The sequence below is a fragment of the Ictalurus punctatus genome, chromosome 19 (assembly GCF_001660625.3).
Source record: "Ictalurus punctatus breed USDA103 chromosome 19, Coco_2.0, whole genome shotgun sequence".
NCBI classification, from domain to species: domain Eukaryota; kingdom Metazoa; phylum Chordata; class Actinopteri; order Siluriformes; family Ictaluridae; genus Ictalurus; species Ictalurus punctatus.
In genome coordinates, this window is record NC_030434.2 from 5,148,693 (window position 1) to 5,168,824 (window position 20,132).

At 38.3% G+C, this 20,132-nt stretch overlaps 1 protein-coding gene across 2 annotated transcripts; it reads right to left on the reverse strand.

The window, feature by feature from the left end:
* Window positions 1-3,144: 3,144 nt before the first annotated feature.
* On the reverse strand, window positions 3,145-19,532 carry LOC108280073 (bestrophin-3). Of its 2 annotated transcripts, XM_053688314.1 has the most exons (10): window positions 19,440-19,532; window positions 19,305-19,352; window positions 14,584-14,678; window positions 11,200-11,433; window positions 9,221-9,375; window positions 8,379-8,456; window positions 7,879-8,031; window positions 5,632-5,712; window positions 5,244-5,395; window positions 3,145-4,715 (listed from the first exon to the last, which is right to left on the reverse strand). In XM_053688314.1, coding segments are annotated over exons 1-10 (1,761 nt in total). In that variant the 5' UTR covers window positions 19,442-19,532; the 3' UTR covers window positions 3,145-3,952. The 2 variants fall into 2 exon arrangements, with proteins under 2 accessions (XP_053544289.1, XP_017350326.1); XM_017494837.3 differs by lacking the exons at window positions 19,305-19,352; window positions 19,440-19,532 and adding an exon at window positions 15,098-15,416.
* Between the last annotated feature and the right edge of the window lie 600 nt (window positions 19,533-20,132).

Here is a 20,132-nt window from a genome sequence, read left to right on the forward strand (position 1 = left end):
TCAGGACAGCAAGGTGTCGCTGCACATTCAGAAAGCTACTCCTGTTGGTCAATATGGCTGAGAAAAAACAAACAAAGGGATGTATTTGGATTTTGAGTTTTTGACCTTTTTCTCATATTCTGATGAACAAGAGGCATAACTCATCATCTTTGTTGTTTGGAGAATCAGTTGTGCGTTAAATAATAATTTGTAAACGTTTTGTTCTGTTTCTTAGGTAAGAGGGAGAGTGAGAGCTCTAATGTAATTGTACTTAAAGAGGTTTTCATGGAGGATTACAGGTGGACCAGTGAAAACTGATCACAAATAGATGTTAGCAATGCAGTGGGGGAAATAAGTATTGGACGCGTCAACATTTTTGTTCAGTAAATATATTTCCAATGAGGCTATTCACATGAAAATTTCACCAGACATCAGTATTAACTCAAGAAATCTGGAAATATAAAGAATTCACAACATTAAAGGCCATAAATAAAGTTATGTGTAATAAACTGGAATGACACGGGGAAAAAAGTATTGAACACGATAACTGAAATGTATTTAATACCTAGTGGAGAAGCCTTTGTTTGTAATAACAGCTTCAAGACGCTTCCTGTATGAAGAAAATAATGGGCCGCAGTATTCAGGTGTGATTTTGACCCGTTCTTCTAAACAAATACATATTGTTTTTAAATCTTCTTCAATTAGATTCGAGTCAGGTGATTGACTGGGCCATTCTAACACCTTGATTTTTTTTCTCTGAAACCAATTGAGTTTCCTTTGCTGTGTGCTTTTGATCGTTGTCCTGCTGGAAGGTCTCCCAGTATTTCATAGGCTTGTCCAAATGAGTTGTAGTAAACTTTAAACGAGCTTCGACATGCCTTTTCTTTAGTAATGGAGTCTTGCGTGTGAGCGTGAGCAGTGGAGTGCATTGCCTATTGTTTTCTCTGTGACGATGGCACCTACTGCCTCCAAGTGTTTCTGGAGCTCTTTCCGAGTGGTCCTTGACTCTTGGTCTACTCTTCTGACTATTCTTCTGACTCCCTGGTCAGATATCTTGCGAGGAGCTCCTGTGCGTGGACGGTTGATGACGGAGTGATGTCGCTTCCACTTGTGGATAATGACCCCAGTGGTGCTCACTGGAGGATTCAGAAGTTTTGAAATACATCTGTATCCAATTCCATCAATATGTTTCACAACAATAAGGTTGTGAAGATTTTGGGAGAGCTCTTTGCTTTTTCCCCATCATGAGATGTTTCTTGTCTGACACCTTGGTAACGAAAATCCTTTTTACAGACCATCAATTTACTAACCCAGCTGAAATTAATGTGCACAGATAGGGGGTATAATTACTTACGGATTTCAGCTGGTTCCTTGCCTTGGAGAACTGCTTTTTCTTAGTGTTTTTTTATTATTATTATTCCTGTCATTTCACTTTATTACACAACTTCATTTATGGACTTTAATGTTCTTTAAAATGAATTCTTTATATTTCCGGGGTTTTTGAGTTAATACTGATGTCTGGTGAAAATTTGTGAATAACCTCATTGGAAATATATTTACTGAAAAAAAATGATGACACGTCAAAATACTTATTTCCCCCACTGTATACATATGTAGATTTACTGCCTTGTAAAGACATGTGGCTGCGTTTTTATCCTCTACCATCACAGCCTGCACTGCTTTAAGCTGTTTGGGGTTAAATTATGTGTTGTGGGAGAGTTTGTCAGCTGTCCAGATAGCGAATGATGATATGTTGCCCAGAATCTCACCTGCACTGTATCTCCAAAGAATTGAATTGTATTTATTATTTGTTAAATGTGTTCAATCCTTTTTGTTTAAAAAAAAAAAAAAAAAAAAAAAAAAAAAACATGCTGCCACATGTTTTTATTTCTGGATCTGATGCAACTATTTTTATATGGGAAAAAAAGTGTTTGGATTTGATTTTGGATGCAATCTTTGAATTCACACTGCATTATACTGTACTCGTGTTGCTTCAGTAAACACTGTTTCTGTTCTATTACAGTTCCAGCATAAAGATCCTGTCTGAGCTTTTCTTTATATGAAGTAAATATTTTCCTTAGAAAAGCATCATTTCTGAGTTTGTCATTTGTATAATTAATGACAAGTACTTGAGTTACGCTTCAACATGTTTGTCTGTTATTTACTTGCATCTTAAACACATGGGATGAAATATAGTATAATTCTTAAGATGTTATTTGGAATCTTTTAAAATGAATAGCCAGATTTCAGGATTTATAATCCGTAGCTAATGGGTTATGGGTCATTCCCATGTCAACTAGGGATGTCACGATACCAAAAATCTAGTAGTTGGTACCGATACCACCAAAAGTACACGATACGAAAGTCGATACCACGGTGTGGTGTAAAAATAAACTTAAAAAAGTAAAATATAAAAAAACTCTCCTGGAGGACATCCTCCTCTGGCTGATACTGGCGAAAGAGAGCGAGAGAGAGGGGGGGGCATTTTAGTTATCAAACACTGTCTGATAATGAGTCTCTGAAGGTGCACTCCTAAACGCACTCACACCCTTATACTCTGAATGCAAGCATTCGTTTAAATTCACTGATGTGGTGGCAGGCCAAAAAGATTTATTAAAAGCATGAATATTTGAATAATTATTAGTGACATTAGGCTACATTTTGTTGACAGGACACGGGCTGAATGACGATGCATGGTGCCCATTAGGAGGTAGTTTATAACACTGCAATGTGTTCGCATCGTTAACAAATAACTGGCTATCGTTACATTACATGGAGCATAACGTTATCTGGTTTCACGGCAACAATGCAGCTGCCTCAAACAAATATAATATAGGACCGTCTTTCAGGTGCTTCGCCAAATTCCAGGTGTTTCCTCGCTTTGTTTGAAATGAACGATAGCATCGGTTGCACACAGATACTAGCTTTCCTCTCAATGAGTGGGGGCGGAACTAAACTTGTTAAGCTAAGCTGATCTTTTGTAGTTTTTCCCGTGTGCTTGTAGGCGTTCCTCTTCACCACTTGTGGACCGACTAAAACACTTGCACGTATTTGCTGCCCCCTTCAGGTCTGGAAGAATCACAACCTCTGTACTTCCTGTACTTCCGGTACTTTCGTTACAAACGGTACTAATGCTACTACAGAAAAACAAGTACCGTCACGTTTTAAGAATGTTGGTACCGACTTTTTACCGAAGTATCGGTTCTGGTGACATCCCTAATGTCAACACAACCAACACCCAAACTAATTAGCATTGGCTACAAGTTATGTACTGGGAAAAATTACACTTGTATCCTCTACTCTAAAATACACTGCAAAAAATGACATCTTGGCAAGTGAAAATATATTAATATAGTCTGATTTATCTAGTATTTCCTATTATAACGATAAACCAAATTCTAAGATTATTAAACCTATTTCTACACATTTAGTAATTTCAAGCTTGAAACAGCTTCATCCTATTGGCTCATTGATCATTCTTGCTCATTTTAAACAATTAGCAAAAAGAATAAGAACATTTCATGCTAGAAACAGAAAATCTCGAAATAGTCTTAATCGCCTGTTTGTTTAGAAATAACCTACAAAAGAGAATTATTAGTTAAATTAGCCTGTATTCAAGATATATTTACTATGATGATTTTTTTATTATATAAACTTTAAAAGCAGAACATCTGGACATGACTGGAAAGCTCATTTCAGTGCATTTGATTTTTGTCAAAAATGCATTTAACCCTTCAATATTAAAGTTATCAACAAATAATATATATAAATCATGTCAGTCTTTTTAATGTTGTTTAATCCTCTGTCACACACATATTCTCTTCACACTTTGCCGATCAGGACTTCTGTAAAGATAACTGACTTCTGTATATCATCTAAAAGTGTCTGACTCCAAGGACATGAAAATCTGAATCAGAGTTACGACCAGTGCTGGGGTCACCTGAGTTTAGATCAAACATTCCAGGTTGAATTCTCAAAGAGCAGCTTTCGGCCATCTTGGTTCTTTCTCTTGGCTGCTTGAGTCTACAGTTTCAGATGTTTGTTGTGGATGTGTGGAATCAAACTGTAGAGTTTGATCTGTAGAGTGATCTTTCCTGCTCAGGACATCTTTGGGGCTCGGAAAGCTGTTTGTGGAGCTCACCGAGTTCTGTCTCGACAGCTGAAATGACGGTTGATTCCTTTTCATCTTACTAGCTGGAGAAAAGCGGCCAAACCTCCTGTATTCTCTGTTTGTAATGCCTTCTGCTCTGTTCACCTCTTCTCCAAGATGCTTGTCACAATGTTGCTGGACCTCAGCTGACTTTAATGAAGACTCCTCAGATAGTGTACGTTCTGTGTGCTCCTGTACAACACTGCCACTGTCACTGAAGTCTCCTAGATGGGGTTCACTAATCACTACTGAAGGTATATTGTTGGGACAAAGGGTGTTTATCGAGGTTTCAGGAGAAGGTGAGGTGCTGTTCACCTCTTTGACAGTGGAAAGAGGGAAAAAGTGTGTGTTAAAATGTTGCTTGGAGTTAGTCTGCATGTTTTCCTCCACTCTGGCGTGAAAATTGTGGTCTGGATTAAACCGTAAGAAGCTGGAGATGTCACTGCTGTGGCGTTTGAAAGCTGGCCGCATGTGCAGATCCATGGGCTCCTGGACGCTCAGCAAGCGACGCATGCGGCCCAGAACTGTGGCCTGCACCCGTGGGTTGTTGGTATTGTTGTCCTCGCTCTGTAATATTTCAGAGAGACTGCAAAAAAATTAAACACATCCTGTTTATGATATGATATAACAAAATTCTGACAGACACTTGGTCTACTTGACAGTTCATGCAGCAACACTATATGACCAAACATTTGGGACTCCCAACCACACCTATAGGGCTTTTTGAACATACTAGTCCAGAATTTGGCCCCCTTTGCTGTTATTCTAACCTCCATTCTTCTGGGAAGGCTTTGCACTAGATTCTGGAGTGTGACTGTGGGGATTTGTGATCATTTAGCTACAACAGTATTAGTGAGGTCAGGCACTGATGTTGGGTGAGGAGGTCTGGGGTGCAGTCGATGTTCCAGTTCATCCCAAATGTGTTCAGTGGGGTTGAGGTCAGGGCTCTGTGCAGGACACTCACTTTTTTCCACTCCAACCTTAACAAATGTTTTAGGAGCTCGCTTTTTACACAGGGACATTGTGATGCTGGAACAGGTTTGGGCCTGGAACAGGTTCAGGTGTCCACATACTTTTGGCCATATCTGTGGGTGTTTGGGAGATTCCTGCTCACCTCATATCAGTAGTGGAGCCCAAGAATGATGGGATGCAGTAGTCCGCGGCAGCACGGGTATACGGTGGCCGTACATCACTGTCATTCCAATAAATATCTTTAGTCATGTGGGGAATGTTCATATGCATCTCATCCACTGCCATCAGTGACACCTACCAGCATTACAACTATTGTCATTACCTTACATTTTCAAAACAAGAACAGTTTTTATACCTTTTATAGGTTTGTATAAATTTCAGCTGAACCAAAGCTTAGGATCTGGCATGTCAGTAGCTGAAGTCCTTGTAACATAACCTAATGCTTACACTCGTAAGACAATACCACCGTGGCATATCAGTATAATGTATATCAGTAAATTAATGCACTACCATGCATCCATGTGACAAACCTGGAGGTTCCTATCAATGCACCAGTTGACCTCGAAATCATCATCATCCTCCCCAAATGGGTTTATGAGCTGTTCTGCTACCTGATATGTAAAATAAAAAAATAAAAAGATACACACTTTAATTAGTGCACTGTACTGTTTTTATGTGCCAGGCTTACATAATTGTTTTTTTTTTAAGCTCACTGAACAAAACATAGAAGCACCTTATTGTACAACATCAATAGACTGTGCACCTGGACGAATATAATTTAAAATCTGATTGTAATTTGCTGGTCAGACATCGAAGTTGTGCTTTGTGCTTCATCGCCAAACAAAACATTTTCACTCCCATGTTCCAGGATGATGACTTTTATAGTGAAAAGGGCCAAAGTTGGCCTACAGATCCCAATTCCATAGAAAACTTTATTTGCAAATTTTTAATAGCAGGTGAAACACCACAAACTCCAGCAGAAATTGGAAACACACTCAATGGGAAAGTGGGCAAAATCTAACAAGATCTCAAGAAACTGGTGAAATTCTTACCTGACAGTATCAGTGGTGTTATTAAGGGTAGGGAAGGCTTAACTAAGTATTAGGAGTAATGAAGAAATGACATACCCAACTAATTTCTGTCCAGAGAGCTTCCATAAACCACTTTTAGGCAGATATATTTATTGAGTGTATTATTAGATTATTTTATATGTGAGTCTGTCCAGTATGTCTGGATGGATGATGTTCGAGCTCTGTTTACTGTCTCCTCATTTTCAGTAATTGAAGCAGCATGTGGAGGAAATAGATGGGGATGTTTTCACAGGTAATGATTTTTCAAGGAACACAAAATCTAATTCTGGTTACAAAGCAATATGCCTGTGAACGGTTTCGGTCCTTGAGGTCATGCTGAATGTCTTGAGGTGGTAAGTGCATACACTGCAACAAACCCAGATATCTTATTATAATAAGATTTTGCAAGATCTTATTATATATTATATACATCTTAATATATAATAAGATCTTTCAAGATCTTGTTATATATTATCTTATTATATATTATTAATATAGAATAAGATCTTATTATTCTACTGGCAGATAATTTGGCTTCTTTCTAGAAATTAGAAAGAATTATTTCATTTAGCTCATTTCATACTTGCAATGAGGAACACAAGACATTTCAGCACACAACTCATAACAGCAGGAATAATATCTATAAACAGACAGAGTAGTCTGCAGCACCATCTATTGCCTACATACAACATTGTCTTTGGCTTGTTTACCCCAGTGGTTTCATACCAGTTTACACCTCTGGATGTCATACACTGCAAAAAATGTCATCTTAGCAAAAGACATCTTACTGAAAATATCTTGAATATTTAATATTTAGCATTTAGTAGAACTGAAGAAGCCTCTTAGATGATTGGTGAAGCATATTCATGACACTAACACTTCCTACTTCAGTCTTTCGGATGAGACCTTAAACCAAGGTCCTGACACTCTGAGGTCAGTAAAAATCCCAGGACACTTTCTCATAAAAAGAGTAGGGGTATAACCCCGGTGTCCTGGTGAAATTCCCCCATTGGCCTTTTCTATCATGGCCCCTTAATAATCTCCATCCCTGAATTGGCTACATCACTCTCTCCTCTCTACCAGTAGTAGAGATGGTGGTGTGTGGTGGGTGTTCTGGCACACTATAGCTGCCATCGCATCATCCAGGTGGATGCTACCCACTGGTGGTGTTTGAGGAGAACCCCCCGAACACACACACACACACACACATACAATGTAAAGTGACTGTCTAGAAAAGCACTATATAAAACTAAGGAATTATTACTATTATTATTATTATTATTATTATTATTATTATTATTATATGAGACAATTACTTCTATAATGCAAGGACACGCCTAAATACTATACTGCTAAGATAGCAACTGCTTGTCCGATTAAATTTTCCCACATTAACATTCATCATCTTATTGAACAGCATCTACTGGTTGTGCATCTTTATGAATATAATTAAAACCAGATCATCTGTTATTAGTCAGACTTTTTTGTACTTCATGTCCAACGTTCCAGGATGACAAGTATAGTATGCAAATGTCTGTGTGACTATATGAAATTGTACAATAAGATGCTGCTATTGGTGGATGCTATTATTTTTTTTCCTTTGGGGAGTTAATTTTTTGGTTTCATTTGGCATAATTGGTAGTGATTTTATCTGTTCCAAAATATATTTAAAAAAAAAAATCTAGAAATGTGGTGTGTCTGGCAGACCTTAAGCCATCCAGAATAGAAGATGAACTGCAGTAATGTGAAGATGGGCACGTAAAGGTCAAGGTCGTGTCCTGGATAACCCTGAGCAGGGTCAAGAAATTGTCGGCCGATAATGCAGGCTGAGAAGAATGTGTAGACGGCCAACGTTACAACCTAATAAGAGAGAAAAGAAGAATCCACAGTTTGTCATTACTCTTACTGTCCATGACTTCATTATGTTTCTGTCTGGAGCAATTCAGCAAATTAAGTAAATGTATGGATGTTTACTATGCAATTAGCGATGCTTCTCTGTCCTCAGGAAAGGGTAAAGTCTCATGTGGCCACCAGGACAAATGATACAGTCAGTCTGGTTTGATCCAGCTCAGCTTCACCGAGCGTTGAAAGTTTATTGCTTCACAAGGACAGAGTGCTCATGTGTGTTGTCTCTGGTTGGCTGAGCTATACAGAGTATTTACAACAGATGGAAAAGTCAGGAATTGTTTATGTGGAAAAACCCTCACCTGTGTGTAAACCAAGGGGATCCCAACCCAGTCGTATCCAAACAAAGTAGAGCACCAGGTCCTGAATTTGTTCATCTCCTGAAGGAACACACAAACAGAAAAGTCCTGGTGGCTACTCATATTGCAGGCTAATGTCAAAGTCTAACGCTGATTTTAACCCCACAGGCAGTCTGTTAGTCATCTTCTATCTTTAGATCCCTGTTCAGCTAAGGCTCCACAAATTGCACAAAAGTTTCCACTTCACAGTAACCTGACTACATTTGTGTCTGAGCTCATTCTTAGAGATTAGCCTGTAGAGGAAACCCAGGCTTATGCACACAGTTACGACAAATATCCTGGTATCATTCTAGCTTTCCAGACTGGTCATGCTCTGGGAATGTATCCAACATTTTGACTTACACAACCTGTTAGGGTGACAAATCTACTCTTTGCACTGATGCAATATGATTATTACAATGCCAGTGGGTCACTCCTGCAATCTAAATCCAAACTTTTTACATAAACTACTTTGTTTATTCATTTCCCTATTGCCCAATTACCTTAGAAGATGTCAAAGTAGAGGTTTTAAGAATGACCTGATGTAAAACCGCTACACATAATGCAGCAGTATCATGTTAAAATTCTTCCCCGATGACCAGACTGGACAGATGCATATCTGATGACTCGTGACTCTGTTTGTAGTGTCTCAAGGGCGCTTGTTTGTCTTAAGTCAGGGATAGAAGACATACAGGTTTTTCCTGATACTAAAGCAGGACCTGATATCGCACCAGCACCATGATCAGAGTTAGACTTTAAGACTTTATTAGACTTTAAAACATTAAAGAAAGGTAGCGCAGGCTTACAGTAAGAATGATCTGAAGATCCATGCTGTCTTGTATTCGGCCCTCTTTCCTTGCCTTGGAGGCCAGATTGGTGAACCACACCACAGGGATCCAGTATTTGAGGTGCGGTGATTTGAGGTTCTCAAAGATCTTCCTCTCCTCGATTGTCATGAAGCCTGAGAAAAGTATCAGACAGAGACTAAGCCAAAAGCCCTGACCTCCTAATCAACCACATCAGCAGCAGTGATCAAATGGATGTGGTTTTATTATTTGCTCCACAGCACTTAGTATCATTTGATTGGATGCCAGAGCAGTTTTAAATATGCAGTTCTGTTTTATTTTAACTACACAGTGCTTTCATTTTTTCCCTTTCCCCAAAATATTGTTACAAAAAGATCCCAAATGTACAATCTGAGGGCCACAATTGCAAAGCAAACAAACTAGGTATCAAGGAGCCTTGATAGCAGCCAAGAATCAGAAGAGGATTATTTAATTCAAATATTTGAATGAATATTGAATACTTGTGATGAATTGTTAATTAAATAAATATTACTCAAAGTACTTCTGGTCATAAAAATATAGAAAGAGAAGCTGTAAAAAACAGTTATAGAAACCATGATCAACAAGTTGTTGTGATGCAGATGCCATTAGCTGATTAAATGCTTTGTTCCACAATAATCAATTATTTTTTAACACTCACCTGCCACTTTATTAGGAACTCCTGCACATCTGCACATTTATGCAGTTATCCAATCAGCCATTTCACAATGCATATAATCATGCAGATACAGATCAAGACCTTCAGTTAATGTTCACATCAGAATGGGAAAAAAGTGATCTTAGTGACTTTGATGATAGCATGGTTGTTGGTATCGGACGGTTTGGACGGTTTGGGCATTTCAAAACTGTTGATCTCCTGTGAATTTCATACACAACAATCTATAGAGTTTATACAGAATTGTGCTAAAAAAACCAAAAAACAAGAAACATCCAATGAGCAGCGGTTCTGTGTGTAGAAATGCCTTGTTGATGAGGGAGATCATCGGAGAACGGGCAGACTGGTTCGAGCTGCCAGGAAAGCTACAGTAACTCAAATAATCACCCTTTACAACCATGGTAAGCAGAAAAGCATCTCATAACACATAAAACACTGAAATTTGAATTGGATGGGCTACAACAGCAGAAGACCACATCGGTTTCCACACCTGTCTGCCAAGAACAGAGATCTGAGTCTAAAGTGGGCACAGACACACCAAAACTGGACAGCTGAAGAATCTTCTCTTGCCCACTTTCTTTGAAATTGATTATTTGGCTGATTAGATAATTGCCTGAATGAGCAGGTGCGCAGGTGTTTCTGGATGGTTAGCGTATTCATGAACGATATGTTTATTGTATCACACCTGTAAAGTCGTTCCCTCACCAGAAAACTCCTAAAAATTCTAAACAAACATCTCCTCACAGAAAGCTTGACCATGTCAACGATTCTGATTTACAACTACTATTACATCTGTTCATGTAGAGACTTCACCATAAAGTCCCTTTGTAAATTGTTCACACAGAAATAACAAGAAGTGCATTAATATATACCTATGATTCGCTTTATAGCCAACAGTACTATCAGAGCTGTGCTGCTTAAGAAAATGAATCAAAATCAGTCAGAATGAGGAATTCAACAGTGCTGTGATATAACTGTGATTATCAGTTTAACTTTCGTTGTGCAGCTCATAATAAGAATAATAATAAATAATGAAATAATCGATTATGGAAAAGCCTGTACATTTCCATCAGGAAAAAAACCCCCACATCTGTTAAAATGTAATCCAGTATAAATGCACAATAGTCCAATAGTCCATTAAGTTGCACTTGACGAGCTGTTGCTATGCTGCTATTTTGTTTCATGGAAGGTACCGGACTCTTGCTCTTGCCCCTGCCCCAGTTGCTCCTCGTTCTACAAAGCATTGGTAATATGATTAAGCTCTAAAAGGTGTGTTTTTGCTTACCTGCATCCACCACGTGGTCAATGGTAGGGAAACGCTTGTACACGGCAGTGCTGACTGAGCGGAAGATAAGCAATGAGGTGAGGTTGACATAGCGCATTAGTGTGCGCCGCAACAGTCGTCCCTGTTCGTCCTGACCCTGAACATAGCTCGAGATGAGGAACATGAGCCGGTCAGGCCACGGCAGGTTCTGAAACTGATTCCACCAACGGTTCACCACCAGCGTTACGTAGAAACCTGCAGAAAAGAAATGCTCATGATCTCTGAGTGACGCTATAGGTTATATGTTAACTCATATCAAGGCTGTTTATGAAATACTGTGCTGGTGATACAATATCATGCTGGTAAAGTAACTTTATTGTGATCAAGCCTACAACTTAAATGATGATAAACAAACAAAAAAAAAAGCTGTAGAATTCTCTAATTCTGATTGGTCAGAAAGTGTTGATGAATTTTCTGTAACAGCAGCTCTGACATGGACAACAAATTTTAAAAGTGTGGTGCTATTTAACAAAGAAAATGTATACTCAGCACAAAAAAAAAGAAACATCCCTTTTTAAGGAGAATATATTTTAAAGATCATTTTATAAAATCCAAATAAGCTTCACAGATCTTTATTGGAAAGGGTTTAAATGGTTTTCATGCTTGTTCAATGAACCATAAACAGTTCTTAAGACACTAATAGTTTACAGGCGGGAGGCAATTAAGGTCACAGTTACAATAAGTTAGGAAACTAAAGAGACCTTTCTACTGACTCTGAAAAACACCAGAAGAAAGATGTCTAGGGTTCCTGCTCACCTGTGTGAACATGCTATAGACCTGCTGCAGGGAGGTATAAGGACTGCAGATGTGTCCAGAGCAATAAACTACAATGTCTGTAATGTAAGACGCCTGAGACAGTGCTACAGGGAGACAGGAAGGACAGCTGATCGTCCCTGCAGTGGGAAATTACATGTAACCCTGTGTCCCTCCAGGCGTGATCGAGAACTTGCAAATGCCTTGGTGGAAGAGTGGAGTAACATCTCACACTCTTAACACATCTTAACTGACAAATCTGGTGCAGTCCATGAGCATGAGATGTACTGTAGTACTTAAAGCAGCTGGTGGCCACCAGATACTGACTGTTACTTTTAATATTGGACCCCCCACCACCCCCTTTGTTCAGGGACTCATTATTACATTTCTGCTCATCAAACGTCTGTGAAACCTGTTCAGTTTATGTCTCAGTTGTTGACTCTTTTTATGTTAATACAAATATTTACACATGTTAAGAAATTTGCTGTAAATAAAAGTTGAATATGAGGAGGACGTTTCTTTTTTTGCTGTGTATATAATCATTTAAATGATGATGCATTTTTTGTAAGGAGATGTTTATTTAACAATTGTGGAAGGAGTCTCTAGAGACCTTATGCACCTCCACCTTCCGTTTGAGGATGCCCCACAGATCCTCAATAGGGTTTAGGTCTGGAGACATGCTTGGCCAGTCCATCACCTTCACCCTCAGCTTCGTTAGCAAGGCAGTGGTCATTTTGGAGGTGTGTTTGGGGTTGTTATCATGCTGGAATACTGCCCTGCGGCCCAGTCTCCGAAGGGAGGTGATCATGCTCTGCTTCAGTAAGTCACAGTACATGTTGGCATTCATGGTTCCCTCAATGAATTGTAGCTCCCCAGTGCCGGCAGCACTCATGCAGCCCCAGACCATGACACTCCCACCACCATGCTTGACTGTAGGCAAGACACACTTGTCTTTGTACTCCTCACCTGACACCATCTGAACCAAATAAGTTTATCTTGGTCTCATCAGACCACAGGACATGGTTCCAGTAATCCATGTCCTTAGTCTGCTTGTCTTCAGCAAACTGTTTGCGGGCTTTCTTGTGCATCATCTTTAGAAGAGGCTTCCTTCTGGGACGACAGCCATGCAGACCAATTTGATGCAGTGTGCGGCGTATGGTCTGATCACTGACAGGCTGACCCCCCACCCCTTCAACCTCTTCAGCAATCCTGGCAGGACTCATACGTCTATTTCCCAAACACAACCTCTGGATATGATGCTGAGCACGTGCACGCAACTTCTTTGGTCGACCACGGCGAGGCCTGTTCTGAGGGGAACCTGTCCTGTTAAACCGCTGTATGGTCTTGGCCACCGTGCTGCAGCTCAGTGTCAGGGTCTTGGCAATCTTCTTATAGCCTAGGCCATCTTTATGTAGAGCAACAATTCTTTTTTCAGATCCTCAGAGAATTCTTTGCCGTGAGGTGCCATGTTAAACTTCCAGTGAAAAGTATGAGCGAGTGTGAGAGCGATGACACCAAATTTAACACACCTGCTCTCCATTCACACCTGAGACCTTGTAACACTAACACATCACATGACACCGGGGAGGGAAAATGGCTAATTGGGCCCAATTTTTACATTTTCACTTAGGGGTGTACTCACTTTTGTTGCCAGCGGTTTAGACATTAATGGCTGTGCGTTGAGTTATTTTGAGGGGACAGCAAATTTACACTGTAACACAAGCTGTACACTCACTACTTTACATTGTAGCAAGGTGTCATTTCTTCAGTGTTGTCACATAAAAAGATATAATCAAATATTTACAAAAATGTGAGGGGTGTACTCACTTTTGTGAGACACTGTAGCTGCAATAATGTAAGTGATAAAAGGAACTAACTTTTTATGCTGGTGTTCAACAACAATAAACATAACAATAAATGTTGAATTAAAACCTGTTACTTCAATTAGTTCTCAGCAGAAATGCAATTAGACTGTTTACTAATTCTCAGGCAATGAACAGTGAATATAATCAGTCAGTGATCAAAATAACATTCAGTAAATAATCATATTCAACACGCACCCAAAAGCAGTCAACAGACCAAATGCACCAACTAGGGGTGTGATGAAAAGCGTGATGGTACACTGTCATGAAGAGAGTAATTATATATATATATATATATATATATATATATATATATATATATATATATATATATATATATATATATATATATATATATATATATATATACACACACACACACACACACTGGGATGCCAGTGATATGCTTAAAAAGGGTTGTCTACTTCTTATAGAGCAAATATATCACGTACAAATAAAAGACGACCATTTAACATTGATAAACTGCTGAAATCTGTAAACAATGTTCTTACTTTTATGCATGCATGGTTATATGCCATGTGTTTGTCGTTCCACACACTCTCAGCATCATTTTTCATAAGAATATGAGTTACTAATCAGGTTTAGTAAAACTGTACGGACATATCTGTTCTGTTTATGTAACTGCACCAAAGCTTCATGAAATTCATTCAGCATGTCTAGACAGCACAAGCAGAGATTACAGCTTGGGAGTAAAAGAGTAAAAACTTACCAAGCACAAATGTGACAGGGATCTGTTCAGCATATCGATCACAGTATATGGACAATTTTTCAAAGAAACGCTTCTGAGGATCTGTAAGCACCCATCTAAAGGTAAGAGAGATATACTATTAAGATTAATGATGTTACATCTAATCATTTTTTTTTTTTACACATACAATAGACATGCATATGTATGCATGTATCTGGGGGTCATTCATTCATTCATTCATTCATTCATTCATTCATTCATTCATTAGCTGGGAGAGCAAAATAATAATTAATTGTTAGACATTTAGCTATTGAAGTATTTCCATGTTAAAAAAAAAGAAGATATTTTCTGTAAATACTGTTACTTACAACAATTAAACAAATTCCAGCATTAAAGCTGTTGAAAGTAATGACATGTAAAAGAGCCTAATGTGTAAGAACAATGACAATGGAGGAAAAAGATTGAAAATATTAAACACACTGTTAAAATGATGTTTTATGGTCTTGAAGGAGATCAGGTAGATGCAGTATATTACCTGTAGATGAAGCTAAAGATGGAGTAAAGAAGAACAAAAACGAGAAATTCACGGTAGAGCAGTTTGTAAATGCTGCCTCTCCACCTCAGTAACAGTCGGTGGAAACCAAAGAAGGTGGCGTTGGCCACTTTACTCGAGTAAGTAACTGTCATCTTTAATCAAATCCTAAGGTTTTCTGTGGTTACCTCATTTAACTACCTGTGAAATCTATATTCAACCACTGGCTAGTGTCTGCCTGAGCGTTTTTACCCCCACATGCTTTGTGAATAGTGGAAGCGCTTCTGACCCTATATGTTTGTGAGGAACAGACAGACAGATAAACAGGCAGAGAGAGAGAGAGAGAGAGAGAGAGAGAGAGAGAGAGAGAGAGAGAGAGAGAGAGAGAGAGAGAGGGAGAGAGCTATATTTATCCTCTATAGTATTACTGTGTACTGAATGATTCAGGCATCTGATTTCCTACAGGAGCGATCAGTTGTGCAGTAACACACAGGGGAGAGCGGGCTCAGTTGTAACATGTGTCTCTCTGTCTAGTTCTCATTACAAAACATTGCTATTTCACGTTATTATCAGATCATATATAGCCTAATATTAAATCAAACAACAGCAGCTTGTAATTATAGATTTCGGTGTAACAATAACAAAATAAAGTTGAAATGCTATCACAACTGAATTATGCTATAAGGCCTATAGTATAGGCCAGGGGTTCCCAAACTTTTCCAGGGCAAGGCCCCCCAAATGGCATTAACATTTGACCGAGGTCCCCCTTTTGCAAGATGTCTTTAAAACACATTAAAATACAGACTTCTGAAGATATCCCCCTTTTTTAAATTAATAATTACATCTTACATCCTTACATTACATTACATTAAGAATTGATTGTGTGTGTGTGTTTGTCTGAGAGTGAGAAAGAGAAAACATACTAGTGGGAGGGATGGGCTTGGTGGCTCCGACAAAATTGTTGAGGCCCCCGGGCGCCCACTGGCGGCCCCACTTTGAAAACCACTGGTATACGCCACTCTCTAGTGAATTTTAAGATCAACCCCATAATGTACAATTGAGATTTGATAACATACAGTCGCCTGGAAAGTCTGCCAGCAGACTTGTTTTAAGCAGTTTTAGGCGTGCCTTTGTTTACCCATGTTTGAGTTAATATCATTAACCAGGGTTGACAGGTTTCCATGCCTACTATAAAACACACAGAAAAGACCTGAAGCTAGTCCCAAAAAAATGGGACTTGGAAAATGGCAGAGCATGCGAGCAGGAGCGGAGCAGGGAGCGCCTTTCTTAAGATTACGCTCCGCTGGCTCAGACGGCTCAGCATGGCTTGCTCAAACCAAAATATACTTTATGATACGCTGGTTTGAAAAACTGTGAAATAAACATTAACAGTTAATAAAAGGCACAGCCTGTAACAGAATGTCACCCACAAATATCATAATTATTATCTCTACTACTGTTATTGAGGCATTTATTCAAGCAATTTATTGCAAACAGAAACACGTAAACTACAGAGAGATTTCATGTCGGAGCGGAATTTGAGCAAACGTTGTTTTTTTTGACCGTGAGCGGTACATGAGTGGAGCATTCGCTTGGGCCCTGAGCAATTGAGCGGAGAGCACACACATAGAGTGGAATATTCGCTTCACTCACATGCTCTGGAAAATGAAGACAATTTATTCTTTTTCTCAGTGTTTCTCAACATATGAAATACTTGTGTCCTTCATAATTAGAATGTGCGGTCATTACCCCATAGTCCCCATTATTTATTTTTTTGTAAAAATTATTACATTTTATTCCCATTATTTGCTATAAAACAAGATATTGGCATCTGTTGAATATTTTTTAACCAAGACCAATCTGGCAACACTGTATTTAACTATTCTATCACCTGTTTCTCCTCCACTGAAAAGGGACAGCCTGGGGGCAGGGATACTCTCTGGACCTCTATTAGTGCTTGGTGCAGTTCTCATTTCTGACCACTATGTGCATTAATAACTCTGTGGAAGCTAAATGGCACAGTAATTGAACAAATCTTGGAAAGAGAGCAAATCAATGGACCATCAGCTTACATCTGTCAAATAGCATCATTATTTTAAATTGCTGATCACTGAAAAGAGGTCATTAGTATTTCAACAAAATTTAGAACGTATGAAATTGTGAGTGAGGACTATATAATGATCATTTTTTGAATGACCATAATAAATGATGGGGCTCTGCTCCACCTGCCCCTGTGGATGAGCTGCCACTGGTCAATTATAATATTTGTAAATCTTAATAAACAGTTTCTCACAATAAACAATTTTTATTTTATTTTACCATAATAAACAAGTACCATTTTCATGTTAATATCAAAGGACATCTACGATTAAATTAAAGTACCAAACTATTACAATGAGACCATGAGTGGGGTTGGTTGTAACATGGTGTGGGGTCAGATGTAACATCTCAATTCATTCGGACAGGGAGATATATATATATATATATATATATATATATATATATATATATATATATATATATATATATATATATATATATATATATATATATATTTTTTTTTCAAATTATACTCATATGTAGTTCTACAATGTTGGGCGGTCATGAACTTCAATCCGAATTATGCCACAGCCACCAGCTGCCTGTAGCCAAAGGAGTTAAAATTGGATGTGCTCTCTGGGTGAGAGGGGCATATTCTCTCTCCCTCATCAATCACAGTGACACTAGCCAATTGTGGGTGTCTGTGAGCACTGTATATGTGGAAGAGGGTAGATAGCTCTTTTCTCAGAGGGAGATAAGCTGCCCTGTAAAACAGAATGAGCAGCAGTTAGAAAAGGTGTGATTGGCTTCACATGTCTCAAAGGAAGCACGTGTTAGCCTTCATCCTCCCAGATGGTAGCTGTTGTATGATAGGGGAGAGATGGCTGGTGTGTGGGAATTGGCAGGAGACCAAATTGGGAGATAAAAAATAAACTTAAGTTGGTGCATAAGTGTTGGACATGATTTCATACACCAGAATGTCAACAGCTGATATGTTTGGGGCTTTGAGTTTCATCCTTATGATGCCAAAAATATTTTAGCTTTCGATTCAAACACATTTCAAATAGTTTTTGTTCAAACATTCCCCTAAACTGAAGAGATCAATGTCTAAATAATAATAATAATAATAATAATAATAGTAATAATAATAATAATAATAATAATAATGACATATGAAGTCTATGGCATAGTGTATGGCATGTTCTACAGATTACAATCTGTGAATTTTATCTTAACATGATTCTGTATGGTTTGGAAGTTACTGATACAGATATAGTGTAGCCCTAATAGGCTGGTAAAACTGTTTTATCTATTTAATGCTCAATTATCTCAATCTCAATTAATTATATTATGTGGTTAATATAAATATATTTTAGTCTCTTGTCTAGAAAATGGCAGAGGACCTGCTTCCAGCCTGCTCCCCAGTTTAAAATGGCCTAGAACTGCCACTGTGCTTCAAACAGCTCCTGTCATACCTAGGTATTAAACCAAGAACCGGATATCTATGTTAAATCAGGATATTACATTTATTTAGCGATACCCAGCGAACACCTGGTAGTGGGGCTCAGGGTTCAGGCCTAAGATCAGTTTGCTATCGAATTCAGGAGCACAGATGACTTGTCAAATAAACTTCTCTGCCTCTTTATACACCATATCCATGCTGAAACACTTTTCTTGGTCCTCCCCAGTCAGGGAAGGACAAAAACAGATCAGCTTTTCATGATACCCTTTCCGTTTGGTAGCAGCATTTTAAAATCTTACAAGTTCTCTCTGACGCAACTCTATCTTCAGTTAAAAAATTTTTACCATTAAGTTATTCATTTCAATCTCTTGCAGGATTTTTAAAAAAATTATTATTACTATTATTTTTTTTTTTTGCTTTTTAAGTTCCATATATTAAATTTTTGTCAGAAGACTCCTTTTATATAGGGAATGGATGTCATACTGTGCGTTTTGTGAAGAGAAATTAATAAGTTTACTCAAGAATTAAAGGAAGAAATAATCTGTCTAATATTTTTCTCAGCTCTGTACCACTTTTCTGTGCAGACTCAGCAGCAGCAGATGCAGGCCTCTCTGTTGATGTGGACTCCTGCAACTGTTATTGCAGTCTTACTCAGAGAAATACTACAGTCACATGAGTACATGCAATTTAAGATATGTAAACACTTACAGGTACTTCTTCCAAAGGACAGCTACCTGAGAGGGTTTCTTCACTGTCCTGCAATGAACATATAATGGATGTTAAACACAGTTGCACCTTTACCCCTTTTTGATGTAAAATTAAAATGAAAAATTTTTTACTTACATGCTTCATCACCCACTTGCTTGGGAACCAGTAGAAGTGTTGGTGTATTATCTACAAAAGAAAAAGAAATACATAATTATAAAGAACTACTAACAAAAGACAGAATTTAAACCTCATTTACCAGTAATGAAGCTTTTGCTGCTACTGGTCCCTGGCTGTGGGTCTTAATTTGTAACCATATGTATTTGTTATTTACTGCATGTATTTACATGTTTATTGTTTATTTTAGACAGATCAAGCAGTAAGACTGAAGGCTACCAGGCAAGACAGAAGTTCCCAAGTTCCCACAGTTAGTCTACAGTTTAAACCAGGTTATGGGTAAAATTGTTTATAGTGTAACCTATAGACTGTTGTACTGTTTCAACATTAATATAAGAAAAAACATTTATTCATGGACTTATTAATGTAAGTATACAAAACTACTAGCAATGTTTCCCACACACAGATGCTAAGTTATATTGTGTCTAATATAAAAATAATTTATTTTATTTATTAAGCCATTCTGACAAACCCAGAGGCACTGTTTACAACTTGGCTGTTGAAAAACACACTTCAAATGAAGGTGGGAGGGTTGTAGGGAAAGTGATGTCTGAGCAGACCTTTCCTGTCGAGGTAGCTGACTCTAGTAGCAACAATCCGAGAGAAACCAACATGGTGAGTGGATAAAAAAGACGAACTCACGCTGTTACTGAC

What these genes read in the sequence shown, in the direction of transcription:
- LOC108280073 (XM_017494837.3), bottom strand. Translation starts at nt 15,249, where the DNA reads ATGACAGTTACTTACTCGAGTAAAGTGGCCAACGCCACCTTCTTTGGT. An exon ending in CCCTGTCACATTTGTGCTTG is followed by an intron (nt 11,434 to 14,583) that starts GTAAGTTTTTAC and finishes TCTTTTCTGCAG; the next exon opens with GTTTCTACGTAACGCTGGTG. An exon ending in TCCCCTTGGTTTACACACAG is followed by an intron (nt 8,032 to 8,378) that starts GTGAGGGTTTTT and finishes CTCTCTTATTAG; the next exon opens with GTTGTAACGTTGGCCGTCTA.